Source organism: Dreissena polymorpha, chromosome 11 (assembly GCF_020536995.1).
Source record: "Dreissena polymorpha isolate Duluth1 chromosome 11, UMN_Dpol_1.0, whole genome shotgun sequence".
Classification (NCBI taxonomy): Eukaryota; Metazoa; Mollusca; class Bivalvia; order Myida; family Dreissenidae; genus Dreissena; species Dreissena polymorpha.
This window is the reverse complement of record NC_068365.1, coordinates 81,431,774-81,449,932: the sequence shown is the minus strand read 5'-3', so window position 1 is coordinate 81,449,932 and position 18,159 is coordinate 81,431,774. Positions and strand designations below refer to the sequence as shown.

The 18,159-nt window shown below is 36.1% G+C and overlaps 1 protein-coding gene across 3 annotated transcripts in view; it reads right to left on the bottom strand.

The window, feature by feature from the left end:
- LOC127850763 (dynein axonemal heavy chain 8-like) overlaps window positions 1-18,159 on the bottom strand; it is a 232,215-nt gene that overhangs the window by 86,646 nt on the left and 127,410 nt on the right. For all 3 annotated transcript variants that reach the window (XR_008035439.1, XM_052384053.1, XM_052384052.1), the window contains exons 42-49: window positions 17,880-18,058; window positions 17,102-17,289; window positions 16,512-16,598; window positions 10,976-11,083; window positions 8,402-8,536; window positions 7,901-8,062; window positions 5,971-6,217; window positions 3,733-3,974 (exon numbers count right to left, since the gene is read on the bottom strand). Coding sequence is in view for 2 of the 3 variants with exons in the window: in XM_052384053.1 (XP_052240013.1) it covers window positions 3,733-3,974; window positions 5,971-6,217; window positions 7,901-8,062; window positions 8,402-8,536; window positions 10,976-11,083; window positions 16,512-16,598; window positions 17,102-17,289; window positions 17,880-18,058 (1,348 nt within the window). In the remaining variant the exon portion in view is untranslated. The remainder of the gene's footprint in view (window positions 1-3,732; window positions 3,975-5,970; window positions 6,218-7,900; window positions 8,063-8,401; window positions 8,537-10,975; window positions 11,084-16,511; window positions 16,599-17,101; window positions 17,290-17,879; window positions 18,059-18,159) is intronic.

The window sequence follows — 18,159 nt, the reverse complement described above, 5'->3', positions numbered from 1 at the left end:
TAATTTACATGAAGTCTGCACAGGCTAATCAGGGACAACACTTTTCGCCTAAACGGAATTTTTGTTGTAAGTCTTCATTTAAACAATAAACTTCATAAAAGCGAAAGTGTGGTCCTTTATTACCCTGTGCAGACTGAAAAGGCTAATATCGGATGGCACTTCATTCACATGCATAAAGCCCTGTTTTCCCGGAGAAGAATCAAATTAACATACAGTCCAACCCCTCTTAAGCAGCCAGTCAAGGGAAACGGCCAAACTGGCTGCTTAAGCGGGGTGGCCTTTTAAGAGGGGGCTGGGTCATAAGGAGTCTAGAGTTGATCAGTGCATGGCCAACTGTTCATTTTTTGTATAAACAAAATGGTAAATATGTGTACATGTACTAAACAATGTATAGACTTAAAATAATTTTATTTCTTCCTTTCTAAAGTCAGCTATAAAACAACATTTCCATTCAAAAAAATATTCTATTTATCTTTCTAATCATCATCATCAATATCATCCTCATCAGAATCAAGCCAATGAAAAAGAATCATTCTCATGATTCGTTGTAACCGTCAAGGTAACTCGATGGTATAAACAAGAAATACCGCAAAGTAACTAAACCGCGCATAGTGGAATTTAACCAACGGTAAATTTACCCCAAACATTCCCACAATGCATTTTCTAATGACGTAATTTTCGCGCGAAAGTGTCACGCTTCGATTTCGTTAACAAACAAAATAAACAGCGTCATGTATTTTTTTTAGCAAATTCATTTACAAATGCTTTTACAATAAAATAAAGTGTACATAAAGTGTACATTTTAACTACATTTTAACTATGAGTTCATCAAATTTTTCAAAATGTTTACGAACAGACCAGGGAAAAAAATATCATGTTGTCGGGATTTGCCTTATTTAGCGGAATCCCTGGTGCTTCCAACTGCGAGAGAGTGCTTGCAAAGACGCCTAATTTTCTTGTTTTTTAAATGATGTAACATATTCATGGTCGCCGTAACATGCTAGCCTATTCTTCTAATTTTGCTTATAACCCGTTTTTATATGACTGCGTTATAAAATAATATCTTTCGCCAAATAACGATGTTTACACATTCAAAGCACAACGCTGAGTATCATTAACTTAAAATTACATCCGAAAATCACTCTGTCTGTAGTCCGATAATTGCATATTGAAATTAAGAAAAGTGCGAGGCTTTTTGACGATTTATTATAAACGCGACTTATTTCACACGTACATGCACTGTATATCGACGCATTTCAATTGTCAATTTATCACATTTTCATTATTTTGTGCAATGTGCATTGTTTATAATCCGTGCATATACTTTTGACATTTTTAGAATGTACAACAAGCCATACAAATATCGCATTATTCATAAATAATCTGCAATATTTGCTTTTCGATTAAATTCATGTTAGACTAATGATGTGTAAAGTATAAGATGATAAAAATAGCACCACACTGGAATTCGGAATGTCCCATTTTTTACACGGGTATTAACGACTCATTTATCTGTTGTGTAATGGAATGTTTTTCATTCTTTGTTTACTTATATATTAAATTATTTTCGTGTACAATAAGGGCATTTACCATAGACAAATAAAACATTGTGTAAGTTTAAACATATTTTTGTATGCAGAAATCTGCAAATGTAACCGAGTTTACCAACGGCTATTATTTGTTAAACTGCTCCGGTTCAGTAATGTATAGTACGTGACGTAGCGTGTGACGAAAAAGAAAGTTTATCAAGTTCATAAACTCATTTGAAAATAGTAGATCTAATAGGATGGCATTGGGGTCTTTATTAAACTATGCTAAAATAATTATTAAAGACCCTAGATGCAAAATCGTCAATTATTGAGTTAAATGGGTTATTTATGGATTTTAAAGGATTATTAAAGGTAAGATACTAGTTCGAGCGTGTTTTGGTTTTTGTTTGTACTTTTGTCGTTTACTGTTTTCGGAGAAATGATTTTAACATGGGCGCCATTGATGCATCGGATCACACACGGCATATCCATAACATTATATTAAAAAACACGTTCTGCGCGTCCTTAAATTCGTTGTCCGAAGTCGGAAAACGTATTGCCCTATAAATTAAGTCAAATAAAGTGTCAGTCGCTGCAATTGTCTGTTTACTTGTCGAAATGTCCAAGGTTGTCGATGGTTAGCTTTTATAATGGCGCGCGACTCCGCCATTTTGTGTAAGTTACCTCTCGGTTACTTGTACTTACCCACCTAGAGAAGCAGGGTATGTTTTAACTGGGTTTTAACCGATCGGTATAACTTACCCAATTTTATACAAACGCTTACCGACCAGTAACCAACAAGTTACCGACTTTTGACCGCCGGTATGTGGTTAACCGCCGGTTTAACTGTTTATACAATCGGGTGCTGGTGTAATCCTAATCCTACTGGTAATCGTGCTTTTCATGCATAATATTATAAAAACATTTATTTCGCCGCGTAAATGGTTTTATCAAAATTAATATTGAAATCATTGTAAATATAAAACAAACATAAATGTTTTGTTAAATTCCCAAATGAGAATCATAATTTGTAATCCGAAACACACTCCCGATTGATTTATGTTAACGAGACATTAACAAATTCTAACATCAAAAAAGTCCTCATGTATTTCCTTTGTCTCGACAAAAGCGCGAAAATTATGCACCAATGTACAATGTCACGTCATACCCATGCGTGCGTGTATTGATTTTTGGATAAAAACTTTGTAGCACAGAGAACATGTAGAGCAGTTGATTTTGGTTAAAAGTTGCGTTGTTCTTTTTAACTTTTAATAAGCCAATAATTGTCATAAATGTGTGCTTGAAATAGTATGATTCAACAGCTACAAATAATAAATTATAAATTAAGAATCTCTTTTCCAGTACTTATAGATTATATTTGCATGGGCGGAAACAAAAAGATCAAACCGTCGCATGTTGCTTTAACCCGATAACCCGATAATCTGCCGCTAATTTATTGCAATTTGCAAACTGGCTGTCAAAATGTTTATCACACATCACGCTTTAGTACTGCAGAGCCTAAACCGCAGACTGGAAGTACGTATCGATTTTTTTGCCGTTGTGTCGGTGTAATTTTGCCAGTGTACATGACTGACTTACTCGCGCATGACCACTCATATGGGGGGAATTTAACATTTGGGATGCAAAATTGCTGGCCGCTGGCCGGAGAAACAGAGTTACCGCTAAAGAGGGATGCATTATATAGTGTTTATAGACAGTCGCAGCACAGATCGGCGATGAGGGGTGACCAGAAGTAGGGGTTGAACTGTAATTTCTAGTTACCAGAAGCTAATTTTAATCATTATCTAGTTTATCTTATTTGTATGTATTCTCAAAAACACCCATTTTCATGAGTGAAAATTTAACAAATGTTTCCAACTGAAATGGAAGGAAGAATTAATCTCATAACAGAGGAAAACAACCATGGCTCAAATAAAGACAATGATGGAAATTTGCAGTAGCATCTTATCTGCCAAAGCAATTTTTTGTCTGGAAATATGGTTTAGGAACCAAATACGAGTAAATGATGATAAGATCAAATGAGCTTAGTTCTGGCAAAACTGGCCTAAATTTATGTACGTAAAGTGTCCTACCAGATTAGCTTGTGTGAATTGCACGGGATAATCAAGGTCAACACTTTAAACACATGCATTAAGCCCAGTTTTCCCGGAGTGACACTGAGGTTCATATTATAAGTGTGTACCTGCAGGATTGGTCTCCAGTCCAGGGCAGAGCTGCTCATGAACACCATGCCGTTCCTGGAGACAGTGGCAGGGGAGGCGTTGTCAATGTTGTGCACCTCAAAGACGATCTTGCAGTTCTGTGCCATGGGGATACGGTCCCCATTGGCAAGGGTGAGGGTCTTGTTGTCATCAAGCACTGAGTTGAGGTTCTCAATCCAGATGGCATCTACTGGTCCATCAAGAACTATCCAGATGTGTTCACCTGGGTTGGACAACAAAAACTTAAAATAATAGAGTATTACTGGTTACCTGATTATAAGAGAAGTGAGATCAAAAAATGAAGGTTAACAAGACTTTTCAAAGTGTTAAAATAAAAAGTAAATTTTTTAGATGACCTTTCCAACTGATTTTTTTTCTCCTGTCATCAAAGGTGGATATACTTTAGTGACATGCATACAAAGTCCAACAAGAAATGTGTTTGTCAGAAACACTATGTCCCCTTCTTTGACTTTTTTTTTACCTTTGACCTTGAAGGATGACCTTGACCTCGACCTTCCACCACTCGAAATGTGCAGCTCTATGAGATACACATGCATGCCAAGTATGAAGTTGCTATCTTCAATATTGCAAAAATTATGGCAAATGTTAAAGTTTGACCAAACCAACAGACAGGGCAAAAACAATATGTCCCCCACTATAGTGGTGGGGGACATAAAAATAGGAAAACAAAATAATATACATATTCACCATATGGCCCTTGATCCACATACATAGTTTCATCAACATACCTCAAGTACTTTTAGAGTTATAGCAACATCAAGAATTTTTGGACAAGCAATAGGACAGACAGGACAGACAAAACTTAAATAACATGCATAGTCCTCCTAAGATGGCCCTCTATCGTCATAACAAGTTTCATCAACACCAAACAACATGCATATTCCCCATATAGCCAATAATCCATATACCAAGATTCACTAACCTTGCTTTTATAATTTTTTATTGTCCTCTACCGGTTTCACCGGAGGGGACTTATGGTTTGCGCTCTGTGTGTCTGTCAGTCTGTCTGTCACACTTTTCTGGATCCTGCGAGAACTTTAAAAGTTCTTCATATTTTTTCATTAATCTTGAAACATGGATAGATGGCAATAAGGACATTATGCACGTCCTTTCATTTTGTTCATACGTCAAAAATTATGATTGCTATGGCAACAAATATATAAAAAAAAATAAATATATTTCTGACAATGGTGCAGCCGGGAGGGGACATATATTGCTTGGCAATAGTCTTGTTTATCATAGTATCCATATAGTATCCAGATTGAAATGGTCTAACTGTAACAATGGTCCCCTAACATGTTTTATCTAAAAAAACAAACAGTTGATGACTTGAAAAATACACACGAAGGACAAAACCTACAGCTTGCTATGTGTTAGTTAAACAAAAGGGCTGTACATAAAAGAGACATTGCCAAGGAGTATTATTTTGACCAAAAAGTATGATATTGACCTTCAAATTTTGGGACTGCAAACAATTTTCATTTATTTTTTAATACTCTGCAATACATTTCTTCAATGTTTCTAAGTTTCAAACAAAGAAAGGGACTGTACACATAAGAGGCTAAGGGCAATTCAATTATAGAGTTGTGGATTGTGTACTTTTAACTTCCAGTCATTCCGCTCTATCAATGTACCAAAATTCAAATAAATAACTTCCAATAAATTCTAAAGGAGTTATGCTTCACACAAGATCATTCACTTAAGGGCAAATAGCTCTGTTAATCCTGACAAAAGAGTTATGTTTCTTTTACTCTGCACTTTCCATTTATGCGCTCTCATTATAATGTGACATTTCATTTGAATCCCTTCATTACTTCCTTATTAATGCTTTACTTATGAATAGGACTATAAATATTAGCCAATGAGGATAACTTCAACCACTGATAAAAGAGTTGTTCTTTTGCAAGGTGCTCCAAGTTTCATTTCAATACCTTTAATACTAAGGAAATAATGCTCTGCAAAAAAATATATCTTTAACGGACAATACTCCTTATGAGTAAATCCTTACGAGAGAGTAATGAGGATTGTACTCTGCACTGTATCATTATATGAAGTTTCATTTAAATCTCTTCAACATTCCCGAGTTTTCCTACACATAAGTAATGGGATATAATAACAAATGGAAGGAAGGGCGGATGAAGGTATTACTATATGTCTTCCTCAGTTGCATATAAATATTGCAAAACCGTATAGCTGACCTTTCTTTGCTTTCAAGGACCTTCTCCAGAGTGTAGAGAAGATTCCATCCGTCCAGTCATTGGTTGTCACATCCAGTCTTCCAAACATCTGCGGAGCAGTGATTGCCTTTGGGTTCATTCTCATCTCCCTGTGAGGCGCCCCACAGTCACTCATGGACTTCATGAGCACGTTGATACAGCAAGACTTGCCTGCTCCACTGGGGCCAAGGGTCATCATTCCATGACGCACACGCTGGGTCTCATACAGCTACAATATGAATGAAGACCATAGCATAACTCAGTTGATTCATGTCATTCAAGCGCATTGAACTGGGAAAATGAGGCTACATGAGCGTTTAGTGTTGTCCCAGATTAATATTCACAGGCTGCACAGGGACAACACTTTCTACTTATACACATTTCAGCTGAAAATATACTTCCTTTTAACAACAACAAAAAAGAAGTGTCATTCCTAATTAGCCTGTGCAGATCGAACAGGATCATCTGGGAAATCACTTAACGCACATAGATAAAGCCTGGTTTTCCCAGAGTAACACTCAAAAAAAAAAGGTACTATTACCGTAATAACTCTATGTTTTCGAACCCTTAAAAATAATTAATTTTGTTTGTGTCCGAAAACTAAGATACAAAAAATATTCACAAAATACAGGTGTCCGAAAACTTAGAGTCGAAAATTGAAGTGTCTGAAAATAGCGCCAATTGTATCAACGACTACCGGTAATAGCATGCGCTTGTAAAATATGATGCCATATAGTATAAATTACAGTTATATATGATTGCACTGCATTTTAAATAATTTTAAATGCTTAATTTATTTGACAGAAAGTTACTACAAGGTTGTACTTGGACCAACGAGTTTAAAGATGAGCATGTGATGTACCGATACTCGCTAGTATGAACCTGTAATTAACGCAATAAAAAAGCAAACAATGAATTCTTTGTTTGTTCATTTCCGATAGTTGTTGTCTAACACCTTCCATTGTTAGTAAAACTTGCAATAGGGTGCATCACACTTTGAAGCATTTAGTATTAGTCAAAGTTATTTTACTGAGAAGAGGTAGTAACATTGCAGTAGATTATTGAACTGTTTATTGGCACTACCCCTGGTAATTGTCATAACGCTAATGCTATCGGGCGAAACCATTGTTTAATACCAGTTTATAAGGTTATATATTTACCCAATAACGCAAATGTAATGGTCCGTTGCCCTTATGCATGCACTCGCCATGTTTTATGATGTTAATCTAGTTGTAAAACCCATGATGGAAGTGTCATTAGATATCAAAAACAGGAACCAAATTTGGTAAAATAGCGCTGTAAAATATACTGTCAGAAAACTTAGAGAAATTAAATGTGTGTCCGAAAATTAAGTCATGAAAAATAATTATTTTTGCTAAAAAGGGGGTGTCCGAAAACATAGAGTACGGTACATAGTTTGCATATATGAATCATACTTCATGGTGAATAAAAAATATTTTCAAATCAAAGAAATAATAAGTATGTTTGCATGGACTTACATGTGCTTTACATAATATTCACCAGAAACACACATGTTGTTATTATTGAGTCTGGAAAGATGATTTCAATGAAAAATAAAAAGAAACAAACAAGGTAACAAAATCACTAAATCAAATCTGTAAACATTATGAAAGCTGGCTGAACATGTCAGTCTCACTCTGGGGAAACTGGGTTTAATGCACACACAGGCTTATCTGGGACGAAAATTTGTGCCTAGACTTGATTTTTGTTAAGAAGAGACTTTCATAAAACAAAAATCATAAAGGCAAAGTGTTGTCCTGATTAGCCTGTGCTGACTGCAAAGACTAATCTGGACTGACATTTTTCACACATGAATGAAGCCCAGTTTTACCTGAGCAAGGCACAAATAAATACAGTCATGAAAGATGGGCAAACAAATTATGACTATTACCTGTACAAGTTTGAGATTCCAAGATGGATGGTTGATGAGACCTGCCGCATCCACTTGGTTGGAGATAGCCACCTGCAGCTCAGCGTAGGTAGCCGAGTCCAGTGTGATGCCAGGGAACAAGTCAGCAATCAGTGACATGAACAATGGCTCATCCTCATCAACCTAGTACAACAGTTTCAGTTACATTGACAATTAATCAAACATTGTGCATTTGAATTGTTAAATTATGATCTAAATGTTTTTATGTAAAAAAAGCAAGAACTATACATAAAACTAGTCTGAGATATGCTGCAAACGAGAAGTTGATGTGTAGTGATGTACCCACAATGCAATTAGTATATGCCTCCCTTGGAGGACAAAAAACAAAAACAAATTAATTTAGCAACAACAAAAACACACACAAACAAAACATATAAACTCTATACCAATTAAAACTTTTAACTACGCAAAACAGTTTTTTTTAGAATCTATAGTTGTTTAAAATAGAACACAGAAACATACCAATTTGGACAGGTTCATGTCTCGCAGAACTCTCATGACAATTGTGCTCTCTGTATCGGTAGGTCTGGCTCTCTTGTTGGCACCAAGTGTTCGCAGCACTGACAGGATGTTACGCAAACCAAAGTCATAGTGCACCTAAAAAAGAAGGGAAGTGAGCAAGACAATTAATTAAACAAGAGGCCCATGAGGGCCTGAATCGCTCTACTGGCTGGAATCAATAGGGCTCAAGCCCTTGATAGTATGAACAATCTGTAAGTTTTAAACGAACAGACCCAAAATGGGAAATTCATCGCATAAACAAGAAGAAACCTAAAACTTAAACTTAAAATGGCTCCTTTTCAACAATCAGTTGGACAAATGATGATAAAAAACATCCGTTGAAGTTTCAAAAGGATAGAACTTTATATGTTAACAAACAAGAAATGTGTGTGTCGGAAACACTATGTCCCCTTATGCGCCGCTTTGATTTTTTTTGTTTTTGACCTTTGACCTTGAAGGATAACCTTGACCTTTCACCACTCAAAATGTGCAGCTCCATGAGATACACATGCATGCCAAATATGAAGTTGCTATCTTCAATATTGCAAAAGTTATGGCAAAATGTTAAAGATTTTCATTTTTTTCTCAAATTCAAGGGGAGATAATTCTGGACTTACAACTCTGATATTGCTCATTTTCAATAGGGTTTGAAATCATCATTCAGATAAAGACACTGTGCAAGTTGGGAAATGATTGGATGAAAACTGTGGACTTCATTGCGTAAACAAGCCTTATTTCACAATTTTCTCGAATTAAAGGGGAGATAATTCTGGACAATTTACTCTGATGTAACCCGTTTTCAATAGGGTTTCCAGTCCTCATTAATATCAACACACTGAACAAGTTTGAAAAGAATCGGATGAAAAATGTGGACTTTATCGGATAAACAAGAGAAAGTCTAACGCACACACACACACACAGACAGACAGACACCATGCCATCCCATAAGCTCTTCTGACCTATGGCCAGTAGCTGCTGAGAAATAGCCCGGACAAGAATTGCACTATATGTACAGTTAATGGAAAATTTCAAAGGGCCATAACTCTGTGAAAAATCATCCGACCAGAACCGACTGATAATATGCACATCTGCTCTTGGAAGTGAAGCTTCCCATAAAGTTTAATTGAATTCCGGTCATGAATTGTTGAGAAATAGCCCGGACAAAAATTGTGCACGGAAGGACGCACGGACAGACAAAGCGGCAACTATATGCTCCCCCCCAAAATTTTTGGGGGAGCATAAAAACCCAAAAAAGAAGAGCTGCAACGATTCACCAACAGTTCAATTCGATTTCAGACACTCTGATACCGATTTTTTCGATTCGATTCATCTTCAAACCTAGTTTTATAATATATTCACCCTTATGCCTCAAAATTAACATTTCTATTCAAATGTGATTTCAATAAAACACATAAAAAAGAAAAGCAAATTAGGAATTATAATATAAAAACTTCTGACTAGAAGATTGTGTTGATTACACAATAATATAAAAAATAAATAAATAATCATAAGAACGTATCTGGAATCAGTTGAATGGTAGTACTATCACTATTATACTTTTACCCAAAACCGCAATAAGCATGTCTACCATTGTGACATGACAGCATCACCAGTTACCTGTAGGACAAATCACATTCTCTAATAAACTTAACAAAATTCCAACAGAAATAGAACTACTTTTCTGGCTAGCGACTTCAGTAGTTGCACTTATGCGACCTCTTAGTCTTGCTTAATCAATGTTAAGTTTGCATTTGACATGTTGCATTAGATATGTGGTTGAGCCGGACTTTGGGTACGCCACATCCGTGAAGCACAGTTTACACTTTGCTTTATCGGTAGGGCTACCATCCCGAAACCCAAAATACTGCCACACTTTTGATTTTAGCTTCTTAGGTGCATCTGATAATTTCAATTTGTCTGCAACAACTTGTTCAGCCATTTTGACACTTTTTCAGAAAGTAGACCGTAACGCGCTTATTGATTGGATGACTAAAGTAATAAGCAACCAATCGCGCGGGTCGTAATTACAGGTAAAGATAAAACATTCACCTTCGCGTATCAATAGTCAGAATACAGCGTGCTTTACATATCTATGTATATATATGTATATATGTTAAAGAATCGAATCAAATTTGGTAGGTTTGGTATTGTAATCGAATCGAAGCATTTCGAATCGATTTTCGATGAATCAGATCGAATCGATGCAGCTCTACAAAAAAGACCAATACTAACAAGAGCTGTGTTTGTGAAACACAATGCCCCCTACTGCGCCGCTTTGACCTTGACCTTTCACCACTCAAAATGTGCAGCTCCATAAGATACACATGCATGCCAAAAATCAAGTTGATATCTTCAATATTGCAAAAGTTATGACCAATGTTAAAGTTCTGGGACAGACACACAGACACACACATACAATGACAGACAGGCCAAAAACAATATACCCCGGATTATTCGATCTGGGGGCATAAAAAGCAATTTATAATGTATATGCATTTATAAAATATATATGAGGTGATACAAATAAAGTCCTGCCTGTTTTGAAAGCTGTTCTTCGCACAATTTGTAGAGAGTGTAGAATTTCTGGGCAAGAATGACATTCTCCAGGAAACCACAAGAAGCAAGCTTCACTCTCATAATGATCTGTAAAAATATATTAAATTCAACTAGAGCTTTGTCACCTTACAGCTACTAATATCCCTGCACTGCTTTGTCAGTTTGTTTATGTGAACATAGATATCAGTAAAGTGTTGATCACTAGGATATAAAAAGGGATGTGTGGATCACTAAGCATGAAAAAGTCCTGAACATTTACACATTAAAGACATATTTTTTTTTAAATATGGCAGAAGCTTGCTCCACAAACTTAAAAAAATAATTAATTACTATGAGGACCAAACGTAGACAAACCCACTGAAATAATGAATTTTATATACCACCTTCCAGCATTTATTTGTGGGGAATAATCACTCAGGAATATCATATGTGGATCAATGGGAAAGAAACATGTCCTATACATCTACACTTTATGATAAGCAGGGGTGTCAATTGTCCCAAATTTGAAATCCGGAAAATTAAGCCGTAGGAACAAGGGAAGAGAGGCCCCCACCCCCCCTGAGCCCTAGCCTATTGTTCTTTTTTTATAGTCTTTCTAGGTGCAATTTCTGGTGAGTACAATGCGAAATATTATAAACCAAACCATCCGTAACACCGCAGGTGTATTTGTCATTCTAAACAAATGATATTAAGAACTTCGAAATTAAAGTAAAATCGACAAACCAGCGTATCCGAAAACGAATGTCCGAAAACATGTTGTGATACATCATTTGCAAATGAAATGAAATATGCATATCGTTTGACTGCAGAAAATGAAAACCAGTAACCAGTGACCTAGCAAATACGCAGTCAATATATAATTTGATTAACATATTGTTTTAAAATATGATATTGCAGTGCTTTACTTAGTTACTGCTCATGTCAGTGCCAGCCGCTTACCAATCAGAAATCAATAAATAAAATCGGTACCAAGCGCAAATGTCCGGAATGCCGACGATGCTATAACAATATTCGTTCTGAAATGATCCCGCACTAAAAGAATTTTGTTCCTACCCACACCCGCCTTAAACAAACTCATCAGATTTACATTCACCTCAAAATCAACCCTGGACGGCTCAAATCCGGATTTCCGGAATAATCCGGAAAATTGACACCCCTGATAAGGGCATGGTTTCAATTTAAATTCTTGTTAAATGTGGAAGTGGTTCACTCCACAAAACTAATGCGGACTGACTGTCTGACAAACTCTTGACTCTTGTAACCCCAACCAACCCCCTACAAGGATATAGTTAAAACAAGAGGGCCATGATGGCCCTGAATCGCTCACCTGACTAACCTTGCTTCATGAACTTAAATTTTATTAGACCCATATACAATCCCAAGCCAAATTTTATTAATTAATACATTCTGACAAAATTTCATTAAGACGTGATGAAAACTGTGACCTCTTTCATCTACACAAGGTTTTACTAGAATTTGCCCGGTGACCTAATGTTTGACCCCAGATGACCCATATACGATCCAAAATCAGATATTATCAAGATAAACATTCTGACCATATTTCATTAAGATCATATGAAAACTATGACCTCTATTGTCTTCACAAAGTTTTTCTATGATTTGACCTAGTTTTTGACCCAAGATGACCCTAATACAATCCCAACCCAGATTTCATCAAGATTAATATTCTGGCCAAATTTCATAAAGATTTAATGAAAACTGTGACCTCTACTGTCTACAAAAGTTTGTTTTTTTAATCTGACCTAGTTTTTGACCCTAGATGACCCAAAGTCAATCCCAATCCAGATTTTAACAAGACAAACATTCTGACTATATTTCAATAAAATATGATGAAAACTGTGACCTCTATAGTCTACACAAGGTTTTTCTATTATTTGACCTAGTGCCTAGTTGCTGACCTCAAATGACCCAAATACAATCCAAACAGGGCTCCTCTTGCCCAAAAATTTCTGTGGCCAACATTTTAGCCAAATGGAATTTTGTGTAGCCAAATTTTAGAAACTGTAGCCAAAGTTTTAGCAAAGCATTTGCAGGGGTCAAAGTTGGATATTTTGAAAATCCTGAACTTAAAGCTGGGGGCCAGGGGGCCACAGGGCCCTCGGTGGATCCAGGGGACAAGGGGGCCAGAGGCCCCCAGAAGCTCCTGGATTAGACACATTTAAAGGGTGCCTGTACCTGTTTTGGTGATTCTATTTTCTTAAAAAAAACAACATACACATATATTTAAAAACACATATATTTAAAAATCTTCATGTATTTGATAAGGAACACACAAAACTTAGTCAAAAGGCAATTCATTCACATGCACCCTCTGTCTGGCATGGACTCGACTGCAGGTGTTGCTTTTGAAGAACCAGATAAAACCTGTAACAGTGGTTACAAATTATATTTTTCACACATACTTTAAAAAAGTCAATAATACATTTTTAATTAATGCAGAATCAAATGTCACCATTTATATTCACAGAATCATGCTGCCAGAAGCCTCCACATACACCTAAGAAAATTGGGTATGGTGGCTTCTGCTAAACAGTTAAAATTGAAAATTTCAGCATGGGTTCCCTTAGTTTTTATCCCAATCGTTGTTTGAATGCTAAATAATTGTATCCTGGTGTGACCCAAATTTGACGATGTAACGGTTACATGAAGCAATATTTAGCAAATAATTTAAGAAATAATGAATGTTTAATAGCACAAAATAATAATTTTAAACTCGGCTGTATTACTTTGAAATGATTCCAAGACAATAATCATCCATTTAATCGATAAAAATAGAACATCGTCGAATTAAGGTGTCGGCGAATTTGGATTACGGTAGGTTGCCCATATTTGTTTTACAAAAAGTAAAAAAAACAACATTTCTTGCTGCTGGGCTCATATATTGGGGACAATAAAACATTTTATTTAACTAAAAAAGACCTGTCCCAGTCAGCAAAAATGGCGTATTCAGGGGTTTTTTTTAGAAAAAGGGGAAGACGCTGGACGCTGGGTAAAAGGGGAAAATCGAGCGCGAAAGAGACATATTTGGGGAAAAAATAAAAACTGTTCATTTCAATGTCTATAACTCACCTACAGACTTCAGGTTTTTTTTTAGAAAAAGAGGCATGTCTCTGCCCTTTTTGTTCTTAAACACATGAACTAGTATGATATTAAAGTCAAAGACTGTCCTAAATAAAGTTGCAGGGGAAGATCTAATAATGGGAAATGTTTTCAACTGGGGCCGGGGAACGATGTCAATATTTTGATTTCAATTTCATGATGAATGGGTTGACGATCTAGATCTGCTACAGTATTGGAAGGGAAAGGTGCGTCAGCTGCCGATTGTCTACTTTCACTTTCACAATAATCCGACAGTTTTAATCGATGTTGATTACATGTACCTCCGAATCCTGATGGGTTTCAACGGTTTTTGATGATTCATTCTTAAAAAATGCGTCAACGCATTATTATTTTCCGAGTCCGAACGTTTTATTTTGTTCATGTATGAACGCCAATTGTGAGACTTTTTTCTGTTTTAACGTTTATATCTTGGCTTTCACATAACCCGGATGAAAATTCGACTGGTTTCCGGTAATTAATTGACGAAACACCCTTCTCGCGCAAGACCGGAATCCAGTAAAATAGTCACATGATTAATACGATTAGTTGCCCGGTTTCCATGACGTAATATAAGAGCTACATATAGAATCACTGGGATTCCCAGATTTGAATGTTCGTCGGGAGAGAGAGAGCGAGATCGTTGTACATTGTACAAATTGGATAAGTGTCGACTTCCCAAAAAAAAACAACATTTCTTTGAGGGTAAAAAATTATATTTTGGTGAAAAATTATATTTTTGGAGGGGAAATGGTATTTTTAGGGGAAAAATACTGGTAGGGGAAGACGCCGAATATCGGCGTCACTTTCTTAGTAAAAAAAAACCCTGGTATTTGATCGTATTTTCAATTACTGTTAAAATTCTTTTCCTGATTTATGCTTTATTCAAAGGTCAAAATGTTTTAAAAGCTCACAATCAATGAATCATACGTTATTAATAAAAAAAAATTGGCAAATTTGCTAGATCTATCTTGCCGATTTTTGATGCAAAACAACCTAAACAGTAAACTTTAGCAACAGTAAATACGACCAAATTCGGGGTGTTAGTATATAAAAAAAAAAACCTACCTGGTTGGTCTTGATGGTTCTTATATTCTTTATGTGATAAGGGCCCTCTGCGTGGAGATGCAATGCCTTCTTCCCACAAGACTGATAATTCAGGGTTTTCTTACAAACTTCTCAAACCGCTTTTCCACAAGCTTCCACTTTTCTCAACCAGTTCACTACCCGCCCGTAGACTACAGCTGGGAATGGCCACCCATTACAAACTGTACGCTGAAGTTTCTTTAGCTACCAACAGGCAAGTATCTCGTTGCCATTTTTCTCAACTTAAGTCTAAACACACCTTCCCATTCGGCATCAAATATACGCAAAAAGTACTCAAATTGATTTAAATCGGCAGCAATCTTTAATCTTTAATAAGATGAAATTGTTTATTTAATCCTCTACGATGTACGATTTGTTTTCACATCAGTAATTTGTCTCGATGACCGGTGTGTATGCCGACTGCGTATGAATTTTTCAGGTCAATAACACGGCGATGTATTGATGCACAGTCTACAGATGAAAGCGGTTAATATCTGGGACGGCATGTCAGGAAAAAAATCAATACCGATAATTCGCATTGTTCATTAATTAAGCAACGATTAATAACACTTATCCTTTATGGATTTTCATGAAAGAAAAACCATAATAAAGAAAATTTTATTCTCTTTAATCTGATATATAAACAAGTTTGGAAAGAATTGGATGAAAAATTTATTGCATAAACACCATTTTCTCAATTCAAGGGGAGGTAATTCTGTACTTCATGGACCAATAATGCTCATTTTTTGTAGGGTTCGTGTCCTCATTGATATAAAGACACTGTGCAAATTTGGAAAGGATCGGACAAAAAATGTGGAAGATTTTTTAAAGTTTTCACAAAATAGGCAAAAACGAATAAACATGCAAAGTTCAACGAGCTCCTGCGGCCATGTTTTTTGACGAATCAAATTTCTTTGAACAAATTTTTCAGGCGAGCCTTCAAAGGTTATCCCTGTGAAAAATTTTGAAAATCTGATGAGCGGTTTCTGACAAGAAGATTTTTTAAGGTTTTTACCATATATGGTCATGGCGGCCATCTTGGTTATGTGATCAAATTTTTTTTAACAATTCTTTTGTCCCATGACCTAGGGATGCTCCACATGAAATTTAGTTGAAATTGGCTCAATGGTTTAGTAGAAGAAGATGTTTACAAATTGTTTACAGACAGACGGACAGACGCCGGACGCTGAGTGATCACAATAGCTCACCCCGAGCTATCGCTCAGGTGAGCTAAAAATCTACTATACATTTACATAAACACCATTTTACTTCTCTGTAACTCTTTCATATTATCTGGTGGAAATTTTTTCACCTGTCTGTCAGGAACCATCATAGCCACAGTTCTGAACTGCACTTTCAGGTTTTCTGGCAATTCCTGTCGACCAGCATAACCTGGGTTCTGACAAAAGAATGGAAGAAATCAGTCTAAAAATGATAATAAAAAACAAAGGGTTCATAAGCACTTTCCGTGCTATATTATGTTTCTTTACAGCTAAAATCAATAGGCCGGTAAAAATTTAAACAACTGAGCATAGAAATGTTTGCCTTTATTTCAAAATATAATATAGTAAATATTATTTTTATTACCAACTTAACAAACGTGCTCATCTGAAATATGTAGAGATTTGAACTGAATAACAAAAAAGTCTAAGTAAAATTTAGAAGGTTCACAGTCAACGCAAAGAAATATAATGAGTTTTAGGAAAATTATCTGAATTAAGCCCTCTTGGCTGTTCCAAAATTGAAAAATATCTACTTGCTATTGATTGCCACGTACAATTATAGTTTGAACATACATCATTTATAGATTACCAGATTCTTTTGCCAATTGTAGTTTTTTAACTTTAAAAAGACTGAAATGAAAAAATGAAAATTTTCCAATCTCCCAAAACGTTAACTTACCATTGTCAAGAACAGCCCAAACTCTGGATTGAGTTCCACCTGGTCCCCATCAGTGAAGACAAACTCCTTCTTGCGATCTTTCTTGGCCGTGAGCACTATGTAGATCTGCTGGGCCGCCACAGACAGCACTGGCAGCTCAATACGGTTGAACTCATCAAAGCAACCCCAAGAACCGGACTGGGCCAAACCTGACAAATTGCAAACAAAAGTTAATTAAATGAGCCAGGTTCTGAAAAAAATATATGCCTGTGTGTAAAGTGTAATCCCAGATTGGCCTGTACAGTCATCACAGGCTAATCTGGGACATCACTTTCCGCCTTTCTATAATTTAATGAATAAAAAACACCATAAAAGCGGAGTGTCATCCCTTATTAGCATGTGCAAAGCCTAACCTGGGTCAACACTTTCTACACAAGCATTTAGTACAGTTTTTCCAGAACGTGGCTAAAATGACCTTATTTATGATGTGTTTGATGTAACACAAATGACATTAAAAAATATACTATTATAGTTATGTAGGTAAAAATTTGATAAGCAATGCATATACAGTCAATTTGATGTTTGGAAATAAGGAATGGAAAAAACAATAATTCTTGAGAAAGCATTTTGATAATTAGTATTTTCTTTTAGAACTACAAAGATACATGAAATGTTGACAAGTTTCTTAACATGTACACTGTCTTAAGTGTCCTTTTTTCAATTAAGGAATATATCATAATACTGTATATCTAACACTTTCAGACCATTTACATAACAGTTAATTTTAAAATGTCTCTACCTTTGTAGATTCTGCCCAATCCCCTGAAATCCATTTGGTCTGAGCAATTGAAGACCACCACATATTTGCCCAGTGCTTTCCCCATGTCCTTAGTGGTCTCTGTCTTGCCTGTCCCCGCAGGTCCGGCTGGGGCTCCTCCCATAGACATGCCGAGGGCCTGGGCTAGAGTGATGTAGCATCTGCAACATACATAGCATATGAGTCGCACTTTGAGAAAACAGGGTAAAATACATGGGCTTCAACTAGATCATGGTTCAAACAGAAATCTCAAATTTAAATT